This window comes from Girardinichthys multiradiatus, chromosome 8 (genome assembly GCF_021462225.1).
Source record: "Girardinichthys multiradiatus isolate DD_20200921_A chromosome 8, DD_fGirMul_XY1, whole genome shotgun sequence".
NCBI lineage: Eukaryota > Metazoa > Chordata > Actinopteri > Cyprinodontiformes > Goodeidae > Girardinichthys > Girardinichthys multiradiatus.
Genome location: NC_061801.1, coordinates 4,544,754 through 4,559,063, shown reverse-complemented (window position 1 = coordinate 4,559,063; position 14,310 = coordinate 4,544,754). Strand labels below are relative to the sequence as shown.

At 41.8% G+C, this 14,310-nt stretch overlaps 1 protein-coding gene across 6 annotated transcripts in view; it reads left to right on the top strand.

Annotated features, from left to right (window-relative positions):
• Positions 1 to 14,310, top strand: part of sptlc1 (serine palmitoyltransferase, long chain base subunit 1) — a 67,045-nt gene that overhangs the window by 4,366 nt on the left and 48,369 nt on the right. For 5 of the 6 annotated variants that reach the window (XR_007039367.1, XM_047373258.1, XM_047373254.1 and 2 more), the window contains exons 2-5: positions 6,562 to 6,669; positions 6,751 to 6,845; positions 10,217 to 10,310; positions 10,401 to 10,473. Coding sequence is in view for 5 of the 6 variants with exons in the window: in XM_047373258.1 (XP_047229214.1) it covers positions 6,562 to 6,669; positions 6,751 to 6,845; positions 10,217 to 10,310; positions 10,401 to 10,473 (370 nt within the window). In the remaining variant the exon portion in view is untranslated. The remainder of the gene's footprint in view (positions 1 to 6,561; positions 6,670 to 6,750; positions 6,846 to 10,216; positions 10,311 to 10,400; positions 10,474 to 14,310) is intronic. The other variant, XM_047373256.1, reaches the window with a different exon arrangement.

The following is a 14,310-nucleotide window of genomic DNA, read 5'->3' as shown; positions in this document are numbered from 1 at the left end:
CATGTTTTTTCTGTATTTATTTTGTCCTTTGTAGCTATTCTTGGCCAAGCGTTTTTGTATCTGTGTCTGTTTCTTATTGTCACATAGAGGCCCAAGAAGCTTAAAGAAGACGAAATAAGACTTGACATTCAATGTGATCCGCTGCTTTCCTTCTTATGTAGAACACAATATTTTTCCTTAGTAACAAAAATCACAAAATGTGTTGGAATGGCAATAGACTGTGATAATTGGATGTATTTTGCTTTGACCACTACTTGGCAAGCATGGGTCTGTGGGAGTGTTTAATGGTGAAGTATAAACAGAACAAGCAACCTGTATGTGCAGAGATGTGATCAGAGCCACTTTAATAGTGCCGGAGCAAAAGAAAATTATTTGTTTTTTCCAACACGAACATAACAAAGACAATAAGTGTGCTGAAGCAGATATAGCATCCTGGACATTTGCTGCACATAATGAACATTGTCAGTCCGTCCAGTCTAATTTCAAGCTGACTTATGTGGTGCTTCTGTCCATTTTGCTCGACAGTCAGTTTAACTTCCTTATAATTCAAAACAGAAGCTGCCATATGAAAGACCTGCACTTACACCACGTGTTCTTGATTTACTATTAATTAAGATTGTGCTATTAAGTTTTGGTCAGATACAGTACTGTGCGAATGTTTTAGGCAGGTGTGAAAAATCCTGTAAACAAAGAAGGTTTCAGAAATATAAATTGTTTATTTTTATCAATTTACTAAATGCGAAATAAGCAAACCCAAACATACAGCCAAAGTCATTAAGAACTATCTTCAGCATAAAGAAGAACAGGAGTTACTGGAAGTAATGGTATGGACCCCACAGAGCCCTGATCTCAACATCATCGAGTGTGTCTGGGATTACATGAAGAGACAGAAGGATGTGAAAAAAACCTACATCCACAGAAGATCTGTGTTTAGTTCTCCAAGATGTTTGGAACAACCTACCAGTCGAGTTCCTTCAAAAACATTGTGCAGGTTTACCTAGAAGAATTGATGCTGTTTTGAAGGCAAAGGGTGGTCACACCAAATATTATTTTGGTTTAGATTTCTCTTTTGTTCATTCATTGCATTTTGTTGATTGATGTACTTGAATGCACCATAAGTTATCACCTGTGCCCATAAAACACTGTGTGGTAAATCACACGTTGGCTGAGTCAAATTGGTAGCATCTTGGAAACATCTTGACGATGAAACTTGTCTCGACACAGCACTGGTGTTGCACACAATTCTGATTCTGGTGAACACTTATAAAAATATGTTACCATTAGTAGTTAGGTCCCGCTTCTTAGTAGGCACTAAATTTGACGGTGACCTATTCTGAAACCTAGAAAGGTTGTTTTACTGTTTTGTTGGACCCTTATTCTCAAAGATATCAGTCCTCTCAGAGAGCTCCTAACTTAGCCTAAAAAATCCTACCAAGGAGTCTCAGCTCAAGAGTGATTCCGCTAGCTGCTGTGAGTGAGGAGATGACAGAAACTTTTATCTTAGTGAAAAGGTGTGTTTGATCCAGTTTCTAGGTGTGATGCTGTCTTCTAAGAGCTGTCAATTGTTGTTACAAAAAACAAACAAGTAAAATAAATGAGCTCCTAGTAATCAATGGAGAGAGATCATATAATTTAGACTGGATTCAAAATGTGTAAATTATGATAATGAAACTTAGCGTAATTAAATTAATTGTCACACAGCATCAAAATGTTTGAACCTTTTTAACATGCTCATTATTTTTGATTTGCTTATTGTTGTGCTTTCCATGCTGGTCATTTTCCTACTTCCTCTATTTGATATTAACATGAACACTCAGCTGTCAGCATTTTATTGTATAAATAAGTTTGATTTGGTGAAATGAACAAAACAAAATGGGGACAAAACATTAGAGAAAACCAAACTGGACAGATGAGCAGAGCCTGCTGTTTGCACAGCTGGTGGGGGAGGAGCGTTGAAAGGTAGATTTGGTCCTGGGATCACGGTGCGAAATAAAAATGCAGATTTGGTGGTGCATTCTTGAGCAGATCGATGTGTCTGACTGCAATGTTCAATAGTTAGGATTAATTGGAATGTATGTAAATGACTTGAAATCTGTATGATTCGATTGAACTGACTTTGTGAAGTGCCTTGAGATGACATGTATTGTGAATTGGCGCTATATATATACAGGTCCTTCTCAAAATATTAGCATATTGTGATAAAGTTCATTATTTTCTATAATGTCATGATGAAAATTTAACTTTCATATATTTTAGATTCATTGCACACTAACTGAAATATTTCAGGTCTTTTATTGTCTTAATACGGATGATTTTGGCATACAGCTCATGAAAACCCAAAATTCCTATCTCACAAAATTAGCATATTTCATCCGACCAATAAAAGAAAAGTGTTTTTAATACAAAAAACGTCAACCTTCAAATAATCATGTACAGTTATGCACTCAATACTTGGTCGGGAATCCTTTGGCAGAAATGACTGCTTCAATGCGGCGTGGCATGGAGGCAATCAGCCTGTGGCACTGCTGAGGTCTTATGGAGGCCCAGGATGCTTCGATAGCGGCCTTTAGCTCATCCAGAGTGTTGGGTCTTGAGTCTCTCAACGTTCTCTTCACTATCCCACAGATTCTCTATGGGTTTCAGGTCAGGAGAGTTGGCAGGCCAATTGAGCACAGTGATACCATGGTCAGTAAACCATTTACCAGTGGTTTTGGCACTGTGAGCCGGTGCCAGGTCATGCTGAAAAATGAAATCTTCATCTCCATAAAGCTTTTCAGCAGATGGAAGCATGAAGTGCTCCAAAATCTCCTGATAGCTAGCTGCATTGACCCTGCCCTTGATAAAACACAGTGGACCAACACCAGCAGCTGACACGGCACCCCAGACCATCACTGACTGTGGGTACTTGACACTGGACTTCTGGCATTTTGGCATTTCCTTCTCCCCAGTCTTCCTCCAGACTCTGGCACCTTGATTTCCGAATGACATGCAGAATTTGCTTTCATCCGAAAAAAGTACTTTGGACCACTGAGCAACAGTCCAGTGCTGCTTCTCTGTAGCCCAGGTCAGGCGCTTCTGCCGCTGTTTCTGGTTCAAAAGTGGCTTGACCTGGGGAATGCGGCACCTGTAGCCCATTTCCTGCACACGCCTGTGCACGGTGGCTCTGGATGTTTCTACTCCAGACTCAGTCCACTGCTTCCGCAGGTTCCCCAAGGTCTGGAATCGGCCCTTCTCCACAATCTTCCTCAGGGTCCGGTCACCTCTTCTCGTTGTGCAGCGTTTTCTGCCACACTTTTTCCTTCCCACAGACTTCCCACTGAGGTGCCTTGATACAGCACTCTGGGAACAGCCTATTCGTTCAGAAATTTCTTTCTGTGTCTTACCCTCTTGCTTGAGGGTGTCAATAGTGGCCTTCTGGACAGCAGTCAGGTCGGCAGTCTTACCCATGATTGGGGTTTTGAGTGATGAACCAGGCTGGGAGTTTTAAAGGCCTCAGGAATGTTTTGCAGGTGTTTAGAGTTAACTTGTTGATTCAGATGATTAGGTTCATAGCTCGTTTAGAGACCCTTTTAATGAAATGCTAATTTTGTGAGATAGGAATTTTGGGTTTTCATGAGCTGTATGCCAAAATCATCCATATTAAGACAATAAAAGACCTGAAATATTTCAGTTAGTGTGCAATGAATCTAAAATATATGAATGTTAAATTCTCATCATGACATTATGGAAAATAATTAACTGTATCACAATATGCTAATATTTTGAGAAGGACCTGTATATATAAATAAAAACTTAAAACTTTTCCTCTGTGTTCACACGCCAGCCTGGTATCTGAGAATCCCTGTTACCTGCTGCCTACCTTCTCTAGAAGGGTGATTGCAGTACAGAAGCCAGCTTCTTTACAAACAGTTGTTCATGTCCATTTAGGCTATACCGACTGACATCATGTACAATACAGCAAATGCTTATTCACCTCATCTAGCAGAGACCATGTGTTCACCCTGTTATTTCGCTGCCCGTATAAGGTAGACTGTTTTTAACAACCATCGCCCAAATAAATAAAAAGACAACTTTAAAATCCATATCTTTGTCCAATCTCGTTAAAATCTTAGATACAGAGGAAGGCAGAGGTAAAAATAATTGGAGAGTGTTGTTTTCTGTTGCATTGTGTGAAAGGTGGGTAACTTTAAAATGCGCTAAGTCAATGCAATCGAGTCATATAAATTTCAAGTCAGGCACATGCCTTCCAATTAATAACTAACCATTGAACAGTACAGTCATATTCAGTTATTTATTCAAATAGGATAAAACGTTTTTCTATCTAAGGAAACCCAGCAGATTGCATCGAGTCAGTGAGTTGTAGCAGTCACTCCGCCTGGATGAGCATGTAGCGACAGTGGACAGTCACTGGCATTGACTTTGCAGCAATCCCTCATACTGAGCATGCATGTAGCGACAGTGGAGAGGAAAAACTCCCTTTTAACAGGAAGAAACCTCCAGCAGAACCAGGCTCAGTGTGAGTGGCCATCTGCCACGACCGACTGGGGATTTGAGAGAACAGAGCAGAGAAGGAAAAAGAACACAGAAGCACTGATCCAGGAGTACTTTCTATGGGAAGGAAAAGTAAATGTTAATGGATGTAGCTCCTTTAGTCGTTTCATCTAGGGAGAAAGAACAGATAAACTCTGTGCCAGTCTTCAAGGCTAGAGTATGAAAGAGAGCACATACAGTTAGTCACAATAAAAGCTCTGTCAGTAGGAGAGAGACAGGGTTAAACACTGAAAGACAGGGCCAAGTGTATCATCAGTAGAAGGTGAGCATTAAGTTGTTGCCAGCAGAAGCTTGGCCGATGCCCCCCTCCATGAAGGTGTCACAGGTAGACAGAGTCAGGTCAGGTGTAGTTTCTAGGAAGAGAAAAGAGAGAACATAAAGTTAAAAGCTGAAATAACAGCAAATAATGCAAAATTGGAGAGTAGTATGAGAATGTAACGAAGAGAGTGAAAGTGGTCATTATGTCCTCCAGCAGCCTAAGCCTATAACAGCATAACTACAGAGATCGCTCAGGATAACCTAAGCCAATCTGACTATAACGAGTTAACTCTAAACACCTGCAAAAGATTCCTGAGGCCTTTAACATCCAGAGCCACCGTGCACAGGCGTGTGCAGGAAATGGGCTACAGGTGCCGCATTCCCCAGACCTGGGCTACAGAGAAGCAGCACTGGACTGTTGCTCAGTGGTCCAAAGTACTTTTTTCGGATGAAAGCAAATTCTGCATGTCATTCGGAAATCAAGGTGCCAGAGTCTGGAGGAAGACTGGGGAGAAGGAAATGCCAAAATGCCAGAAGTCCAGTGTCAAGTACCCACAGTCAGTGATGGTCTGGGGTGCCGTGTCAGCTGCTGGTGTTGGTCCTCTGTGTTTTATTAAGGGCAGGGTCAATGCAGCTAGCTATCAGGAGATTTTGGAGCACTTCATGCTTCCATCTGCTGAAAAGCTTTATGGAGATGAAGATTTCATTTTTCAGCACGACCTGGCACCTGCTCACAGTGCCAAAACCACTGGTAAATGGTTTACTGACCATGGTATCACTGTTCTCAATTGGCCTGCCAACTCTCCTGACCTGAAACCCATAGAGAATCTGTGGGATATTGTGAAGAGAACTTTGAGAGACTCAAGACCCAACACTCTGGATGAGCTAAAGGCCGCTATCGAAGCATCCTGGGCCTCTATAAGACCTCAGCAGTGCCACAGGTTGATTGCCTCCATGCCACGCCGCATTGAAGCAGTCATTTCTGCAAAAGGATTCCCGACCAAGTATTGAGTGCATAACTGTACATGATTATTTGAAGGTTGACGTTGTTTGTATTAAAAACACTTTTCTTTTATTGGTCGGATGAAATATGCTAATTTTGTGAGATAGGAATTTTGGGTTTTCATGAGCTGTATGCCAAAATCATCCGTATTAAGACAATAAAAGACCTGAAATATTTCAGTTAGTGTGCAATAAATCTAAAATATATGAATGTTAAATTTTCATCATTACATTATAGAAAATAATGAACTTTATCACAATATGCAAATTTTTTTAGAAGGACCTGTATGTGAGGAGGAGAATTTTAAATTCTATTCTGGATTTAACAGGGAGCCAATGAAGGGAAGCTAAAATAGGAGAAACATGATCTATCTTTTTACTTTTCATCCACTGTATGTTGTACATTCAGAGTTAAACCTGAATATCCAGACTTGATCACCAAGACCATATTTATGCCCTAAAGCATAAACTATTATAGGTAAAACGGACCATTTTCTTTCTACCATACCCATAATATCCCCCCCCCCCCCAAAAAAAGTGAATCACAAAAAATCAAAAATCGTTTAACATTAAGGAGGTATATTTAGAACAAACAAGGACCTCACATTTGTTTGACAGTAACGTGTGATCACATTTTTTAATCACTTTTATAACTGCTGTACTGTTCAGGTTGATTGTATATTATTTTCTGACAGCCCTGATTTTTTTGGGCATCAATCTTAAATTGACCTTTATGCTGAACTTTTCCAGGCTCCTGCATATCACCTGATTCTTGAAGGTATCTTGATATTGTGGATCATCAGACTTTTATTCTCCAAGACCTACAAAGTTCATGAGACTTACAAGCTTACAGAAAGGGTAAGCATAGCTCAGTAAAAGCAGATAAAGTTTCTGAAGTTATATATCACCAAACGGCTATCACAATGATTTATGTCGCAGGAAAAAGAAGACCTGATTGAGGAATGGCAGCCAGATCTTCTTGTCCCTCCGGTTTCAAAAGACCATCCTTCCCTTAAATATGATGTTGTTTCAGGGTAAAACACACTGGAATTCTTTTTCCTTTTCCCTGTAATTTAAAACAATTAGACAAGCAAACTATCCACAAGGCTCAAGCTTTCTTATATAGTTTGTGTCTGTTGTCACACTCACCCGTTCTGATTATATGGATAACCCAGTAAGAGGTTTCAGGAAAACATCAAGTTTAAACACAGGACAAAAAAAGACCAGATGATATTGCACATTTTAATTTAAACTCCAAGCTATTTTAATGATTTACTGTTAACGTTAGTATGATTAAGGGTCTGAACTGAAGTGAAGATTTCCAAAAGCCAAAGATTTTCTATCATAATTCACATTCTAAAGGTTTTAAAAACATTAATTTTGAATGTATGTCTTTGAAATCATGAGTACGAGTACAAGTACCTTGTTTATTTTAGTCCTCCTGCATAATTGGACCTATTAATATACACTGCTCAAAAAAATAAAGGGAACACTTAAACAACACAATATAACTCCAAGTAATTCAAACTTCTGTGAAATCAAACTGTCCACTTAGGAAGCAACACTGATTGACAATCAATTTTACATGCTGTTGTGCAAATGGAATAGACAACAGGGGGAAATCTTTGGCGATTAGCAAGACACACTCAATAAAGGAGTGGTTCTGCAGGTGGGGACCACACACCATTTCTCGGTACCTATGCTTTCTGGCTGTTGTTTTGTCACTTTTGAATGTTGGTGCTGCTTTCACACTCGTGGTAGTATGAGATGGACTCTACAACCCACACAAGCGGCTCAGGTAGTGCAGCTCATCCAGGATGGCACATCAATGTGAGCTGTGGCAAGAAGGTTTGCTGTGTCTGTCAGCGTAGTGTCCAGAGCCTGGAGGTGCTACCAGGAGACTGGCCAGTACACCAGAAGACACGGAGGGGGCCGTAGGAGGGCAACAACCCAGCAGCAGGACCGCTACCTCTGCCTTTGTGCAATGAGGAACAGGAGGAGCACTGCCAGAGCCCTGCAAAATGACCTCTAGCAGGCCACAAATGTGCATGTGTCTGCACAAACGGTCAGAAACCGACTCCTTGAGGATGGTATGAGCGCCCGACGTCCACAAATGGGGGTTGTGCTCACAGCCCAACGCTGTGCAGGATGCTTGGCATTTGCCAGAGATCACCAGGATTGGCAAATTTGCCACTGGCGCCCTGTGCTCTTCACAGATGAAAGCAGGTTCACACTAAACACATGTGACAGACAAGACAGAGTCTGGAGACACCGTGGAGAGCGATGTGCTGCCTGCAACATCCTTCAGCATGACTGGTTTGGCAGTGGGTCAGTAATGGTGTGGGGTGGCATTTTTGTGGAGGTGCCACACGGCCCTCCATATGCTCGCCAGAGGTAGCCTGACTGCCATTAGGTACCGAGATGAGATCTTCAGACCCGTTGTGAGACCATATGCTGGTGCGGTTGGCCCTGGGTTCCTCCTTATGCAGGACAATGCTAGACCTCATGTGGCTGGAGTGTGTCAGCAGTTCCTGCAAGATGAAGACATTGAAGCTATGGACTGGCCCGCCCGTTCCCCAGACCTGAATCCGACTGAGCACATCTGGGACATCATGTCTCGCTCCATCCACCACAGGCTGTCCAGGAGTTGGCGGATGCTTTAGTCCAGGTCTGGGAGGAGATCCCTCAGGAGACCATCCGCTGTCTCATCAGGAGCATGCCCAGGCATTGTAGGGAGGCCATACAGGCACGTGGAGGCCACACAGAATACTGAGCCTCATTTTGACTTGTTTTAACATTTGACATTACATCAAAGTTGGATCAGCCTGTAGTGTGTTTTTCCACTTTAATTTTGTGTGTGACTCCAAATCTAGGCCTCCATTGGTTAATAAATTTGATTTCCATTGATGATTTTTGTGTGATTTTGTCAGCACATTCAACTTTGTACAGAACAAAGTATTCAATGAGAATATTTCATTCATTCAGATCTAGGATGTGTTATTTGAGTGTTCCCTTTTTTTTTTTTTTAGCAGTGTATATTACTGGATTGAACATCACCTATAGGCCTCTGTGACGTGTGCACACAGACGCCATTGCTATGCATTGACTCGTGTCAACAAAACCATGCTGTTCTGATGTGGGATGACCATGCATCTGTCACAAAAACGGTCTTGGCGCTTATTTCTTATCCGATTTTTCTAAAATATGGCTCCAATTGAAGCTGAGAAAATTGCCGATAATATAAAACATAGGTATATTTATCCTCCCTGAACTTACATATATTAGCAGTGTGGGAACTGTGCATTATGCTGTTGACCGGTATACCTACTGTGCTTCAAAGACCACCATGCTGCATAATTAAGAGGGTTCATGTGACTCCTGTCACCTAGACCCAGGGTCGGACTGGCTGTGGGGAGCACCAAGACATTTCCAGGTGGCCTGACCGGTGGCTTGGCTGGCCTGGCCTGCTCAGCTATCGCCAAGGGGCAGGACGAAAGGCTCGGTTCGGGTCATGTTTGATTTTTTAAAAATAAACAATACAGGAGTTCATGCTGCTCAGTGTTTACTGAAGCTCCCAGACTGAAGACATACACAGTCACAACAGCACAGACACACACAGAGACAGCTAAAGAGGAAAGGAGGAGTTAAAAGGGACCGGAAAAAAAATATGAAAGCACTGGCCGCCAATGCAGCAAAGAGCTGGAAATTAATATTTGTTCATAATGGAGTAGGTAAGACAAGCACTAGTGATGAAGAGTAAAAATGCTGGCATAGCCTATCCAGCAGAACGTGTTTAATGAGGAGTTTAGTTCCACTTTGAGGAACCTAAGGGGCCAAAACAAACATAATAAAACAAATGTAAAGTTTTTACAAAGAGTATTGCAAATGTTAGAATATGGTTATTCTAGTATTTAGTCCCTTTCAGGGCATACTTCTTATCCATTGTAACTTCTCTTTCTTCCCTTGAAATGTTGATTCCCACCACCCCTAGAAAAGGTGGTGTCATTGTTGCTACACATGCATTTGGACAGCCAGCGTGAGGAGTTTACCCAGATATTATTGCGTGCAGGGGACCTGCCCTACACATGTTATCTCTTCACACATGTCAGTCCTACAGTTAAGGGTACACACATTCCGGGGCATTGCCAAACAGTAGGATTTGAATGGCAGGGATGTGTGTCATGGGGGTGGGTGGTAGTTTGTGGTTGCATGACTATCAAAGAGTTGTGGTCTAAAAGGGCCTGCTATTGCTGCTTTACATGCTTCAGGCACCTATGTTAGTAAACTAAAGGTCAGAGACACCCTATAACATTTTCAGGACTAATCCTGAAGAACTCTAGTAGTATTTTGTGTGGTTTGTGCTTTTAACTGTTTCTGTCTTAATTGTTTCACTTTTTTTTTTTAGACCACCCAGCCATAAAATCATAGTCAATGGAAAAGAGTGCATTAATTTTGCCTCTTTTAACTTCTTGGGTCTCCTTGACAATGAGCGTGTGAAAGTAAGGAAATATTTTTTATTCACTTGTGTTCATTTAAACTTGAAATGACTAAACTTTGATTTCATTCTTTGTCTTATGTCCTTATTACAGGAAAAGGCTTTGATGTCACTAAAAAAATATGGCGTTGGCACATGTGGTCCAAGAGGCTTTTATGGGACATTTGGTAAGTGAACAATGCTGCTTGTTGTCTTGAGTCTGCTGGAGAAGTGGACATATTGTTTGGACTCATTATTGTTCTCAGACTGTGGTTCTACAGGCAGAACCATGTGAGCAGGAACTTACCAAAGTATCGGAGTATCTAAAGAGCAATGGAAAGTTACATTACTTTTGTAATTACATTCAAATCGTGAAATATATGTTTTTGTTACACACACACTGATATATGTTAAGCCGTTGTATTTTGATGATGGCCAATAAAAATAACATCCTAGAATTGCGCCACTCAAGGTGGCAGCAGGTTGGAGTAGCTCTGCTACTTTTAATACTGATTAATTATTTCTAAGAACTCAAATTCCTCTTGTGGTGGATAAACATAGATTTTTTTGGACGTTTACCCTCTCCGGTATCGGATGCTGTGCAGCTAGAAAGATTTTTGTTGATAATGTTTTATTTTTGGACATTTATTATGATGCATCACCATAACAAGTTGGGTTTTTTTTTTTACAATTGGGAGCAGCTAATTAATATCTCAAAAGCTCAGATAATACAACTCCAAATTCCTAATGAGTTGAAAAGGAGGCGCCGTCAATGCAGAGCAGGAGCAAAGAGGACCAGCCACATTATCAGCTATTCAGTATTTTGTGTTCACTGAGACATGGCTGCAGGATCATATGCCTGACTCCAGCGTCTCTTTGCCAGGCTTTCTGACCATACGAGCAGACAGAAATTTAAAGAGGAGCGGCAAACACAAAGGAAGTGGACTAGCAGTACCTGTGAACAACAGGTGGTGTCATCAAGGACTTGTTACTGTGAAGTGTTAGTCTCTGTAGCCCAGATATTAAAGTGTTAGCAGTAAGCCTTCATCCATATTATTTACCCAGAGAGTTTACCAGTGTGTGACCGGGCACTCCCTTAGAGATGGGGTGAGGAGCTCGGCCATCCGGAAGGGGCTTGGAGTGGAGCCGCTGCTCCTCCACATCGAGAGGAGCCAGTTGAGATGGCTCAGGCATCTATACAAGATGCCTCCCTCAGGAGGTGTTCCAGGTACGTCCTACCTGGAGGAGGCCCAGGGGACGGACCAGAACACGCTGGATGGACTTTATCTCTCGACTGGCCTCAGAACACCTTGGGCTCCCCCCGGAGGAGCTAGAGGAGGTGTCTGGGAAGAGGGAAAATAAAATGTTGAATTTGTTTTATGCAATTGTCAAGGACTTCTACATCTCTAAAGCAAGACCTCCTCTAGGCAAATCACATCTCAATCTTGTTTTTCCCTGCTTGAAATATAAGCCCCTTGTTTAGAGGCAACTTGTAATATAGAGAATAATAAAGTGAGAAGATGGTCACAGGAAGCTGAAGAAGCCCTGCGAGGTTGCCTAGAGGCTACAGACTGGGACACACTGTGCCAGCCACATGAAGAGGATATCAGTGCCATGACTGAGTGTGTCACCGACTATATAAACCTCTGTGTGGATAACACCACCCCCCCCAGGAATGGTGAGATGCTTCCCCAATAACAAACCCTGGTATCACCAGTGACCTAAAGAACCTACTTTACAAGAAAAATAGAGCCTTCAGAGAGGGAGACAGGGAAACAGACAGACATCCCACCCTCCTTTGATCCACAGACTGTCACCTTAAACGTTTTATCTTCCACCTCAGCCATGGACCCTTCTGCTTCTACATGTTTGCCTTCAACCAAATCAGAGGATGCTGATGCTTCCTTTTCCTCCCCTTCCACCTGTGTGTCTCAAGAAGTCAGGTGAAGAGACAGCTGGAAAGACAGAACTGGAATAGGGCTGCAGGTCCAGATGGTGTCAGGTCCAGCTCTGTGGGATTCCGCAGCACCTCTTCAATATTAGTATGGCCAAGAAGAATGTTTCAGTGTTGTGGAAGACCTCCTGTCGTGTTCCGGTACCAAAGAAAACTCATGATTATAGACCTGTTGCCCTGACACCCCATATCATGAAGGTCCTAGAGAGACTCCTGTTGGTCCACTGGAGCCAGCAAACAACAAACTATCAAGACCCCCTTCAGTTTGCTTATCGCTGTGGAGTTGGACTTGAAGATGCCATCATACACCTGCTTCAACAAACCCACGGTCACCTGGACAAAGCCAGCAGGATCATGTTCTTTGATTTCTTCAGTGCATTTATTACAATTCAACCTGATTTGCTTTGTCAGAAACTTCAGACAACTCAGGTGGAGGCCTCAACAATCTCCTGGTTCAAAGACTACCTGACAAACAGACCATAGTTCGTGAGACTGAAGGCTTGTGTGTCTAACCAGGTAGTCAGCAGCACAGGAGCACCACAAGAGACTGTACTCTCACCATTCGTTTTCACTCTGTACACCTCAGACTTCTAGTACAAGACAGACTCCTGAGATCTGCAGAAATAGTCGAATGACTGTGCAATAGTGGGTTGTATCAGTCATCCTGAATCATCTCATCTTGAATGTGAATAAAACAAAGGAGATGATTGTAGATTTTAAGGGAATCAAGAATAGGTCAAACAGTGGTTTCATCATGGAAAACGAAGTGGCGGTGGTGGAGGAGGATAAATACCTCAGTGTTCACCTGGACAGCAGACTAGAGTGGAGATGCAATTGTGGAGTCCTCTACAAGAAGGGACAGAGCAAACTATACTTCGTCAGGAAGCTTAGGACCTTCGGTGTTTGCAGCAAGTTGCTGCATATCTTCTATAAGTCTGGTGTGGGGAGTGTGAGCTCTTCTGCCATCATCTGCTTAGGTAGCAGCATAAGAACCAGGGACTTGAAAAAGCTCTACAAGCTGTTCTGGAACCTCTGGAGATCATTGTGCAAAGAAGGATTCTTCATAAAATAAAGAATATTACGGAGAACCCTCAGCATCCTCATCATGAGACTGTTGTACAACAGTAGTGTCTTCAGTCAGAGGCTTCTTCAGATCTACTGTAAGACAGACCACTACATGAGATCCTTCCTGCCCACAACCATCAGTATCTACAACAGCTCTTTGAAGAAACCTTCATAATATGAGCTACAACAACATTTAATTTCCCTCTGGGGTTAAGAAATAATTATTGAATTTAATTAAATTAAATTAAAAACCCCAAATTCTCTAAAAATGCAAAAATTATACAAGACCATTAGGAAATATAAAAAGAATTGAAAAATAGAAATGTTAATGTTCATGTAAAAGTAGACAAATACTTTTGTCAATACAGTGTATTTTAGGAGAGATCTCACTACCCTTTCAACACTGTGAAAAAACGACACCACTGACTTTGCTTCTCTGCTTCAGTTAAACACCCTACAGTTTTGCACTGCATCACTGTCACATGCCAAAACAAATACCACATGGCCAACCCCCTCCCCCTCCAGAAATGCGTACACAAACAGCAACAGGATAAATATTGGTTATAAATATTGGCCCAGTTTTACTTGTCAGCCGATACCGATGTCGGTGGCGACATATTGTGCATCCCTAAAAATTAGCCATTCCGCCAACACAAGGAAAATATAAAAGCTTATTTTGCAACTTCTTTAGTCCCACATATACCTAAATGGAAAATACCATTATTGTAATTATGTGTGGATGAGCGTTGGTAAACGCAGCGTGGACAGAATTAGCTGTGTGGTAAAGACAACAGAACTAATGGTGGGTACCGTTTTAGCTTTAGAGCTTTAGCTTTTTACAATTAGGGAAAACCAAGACAATTCAGCTTGTTTAATGGACTATGCAGAAATATTTAATGCAGGTCAGTGAGAAGGAGATTGGAAAACACAAAACTGAGCAAACAGACTGCAGGTCACGCTCATTGTCACCATAGAGGAGCAAAAGATATTGGTGTAAAACACACAA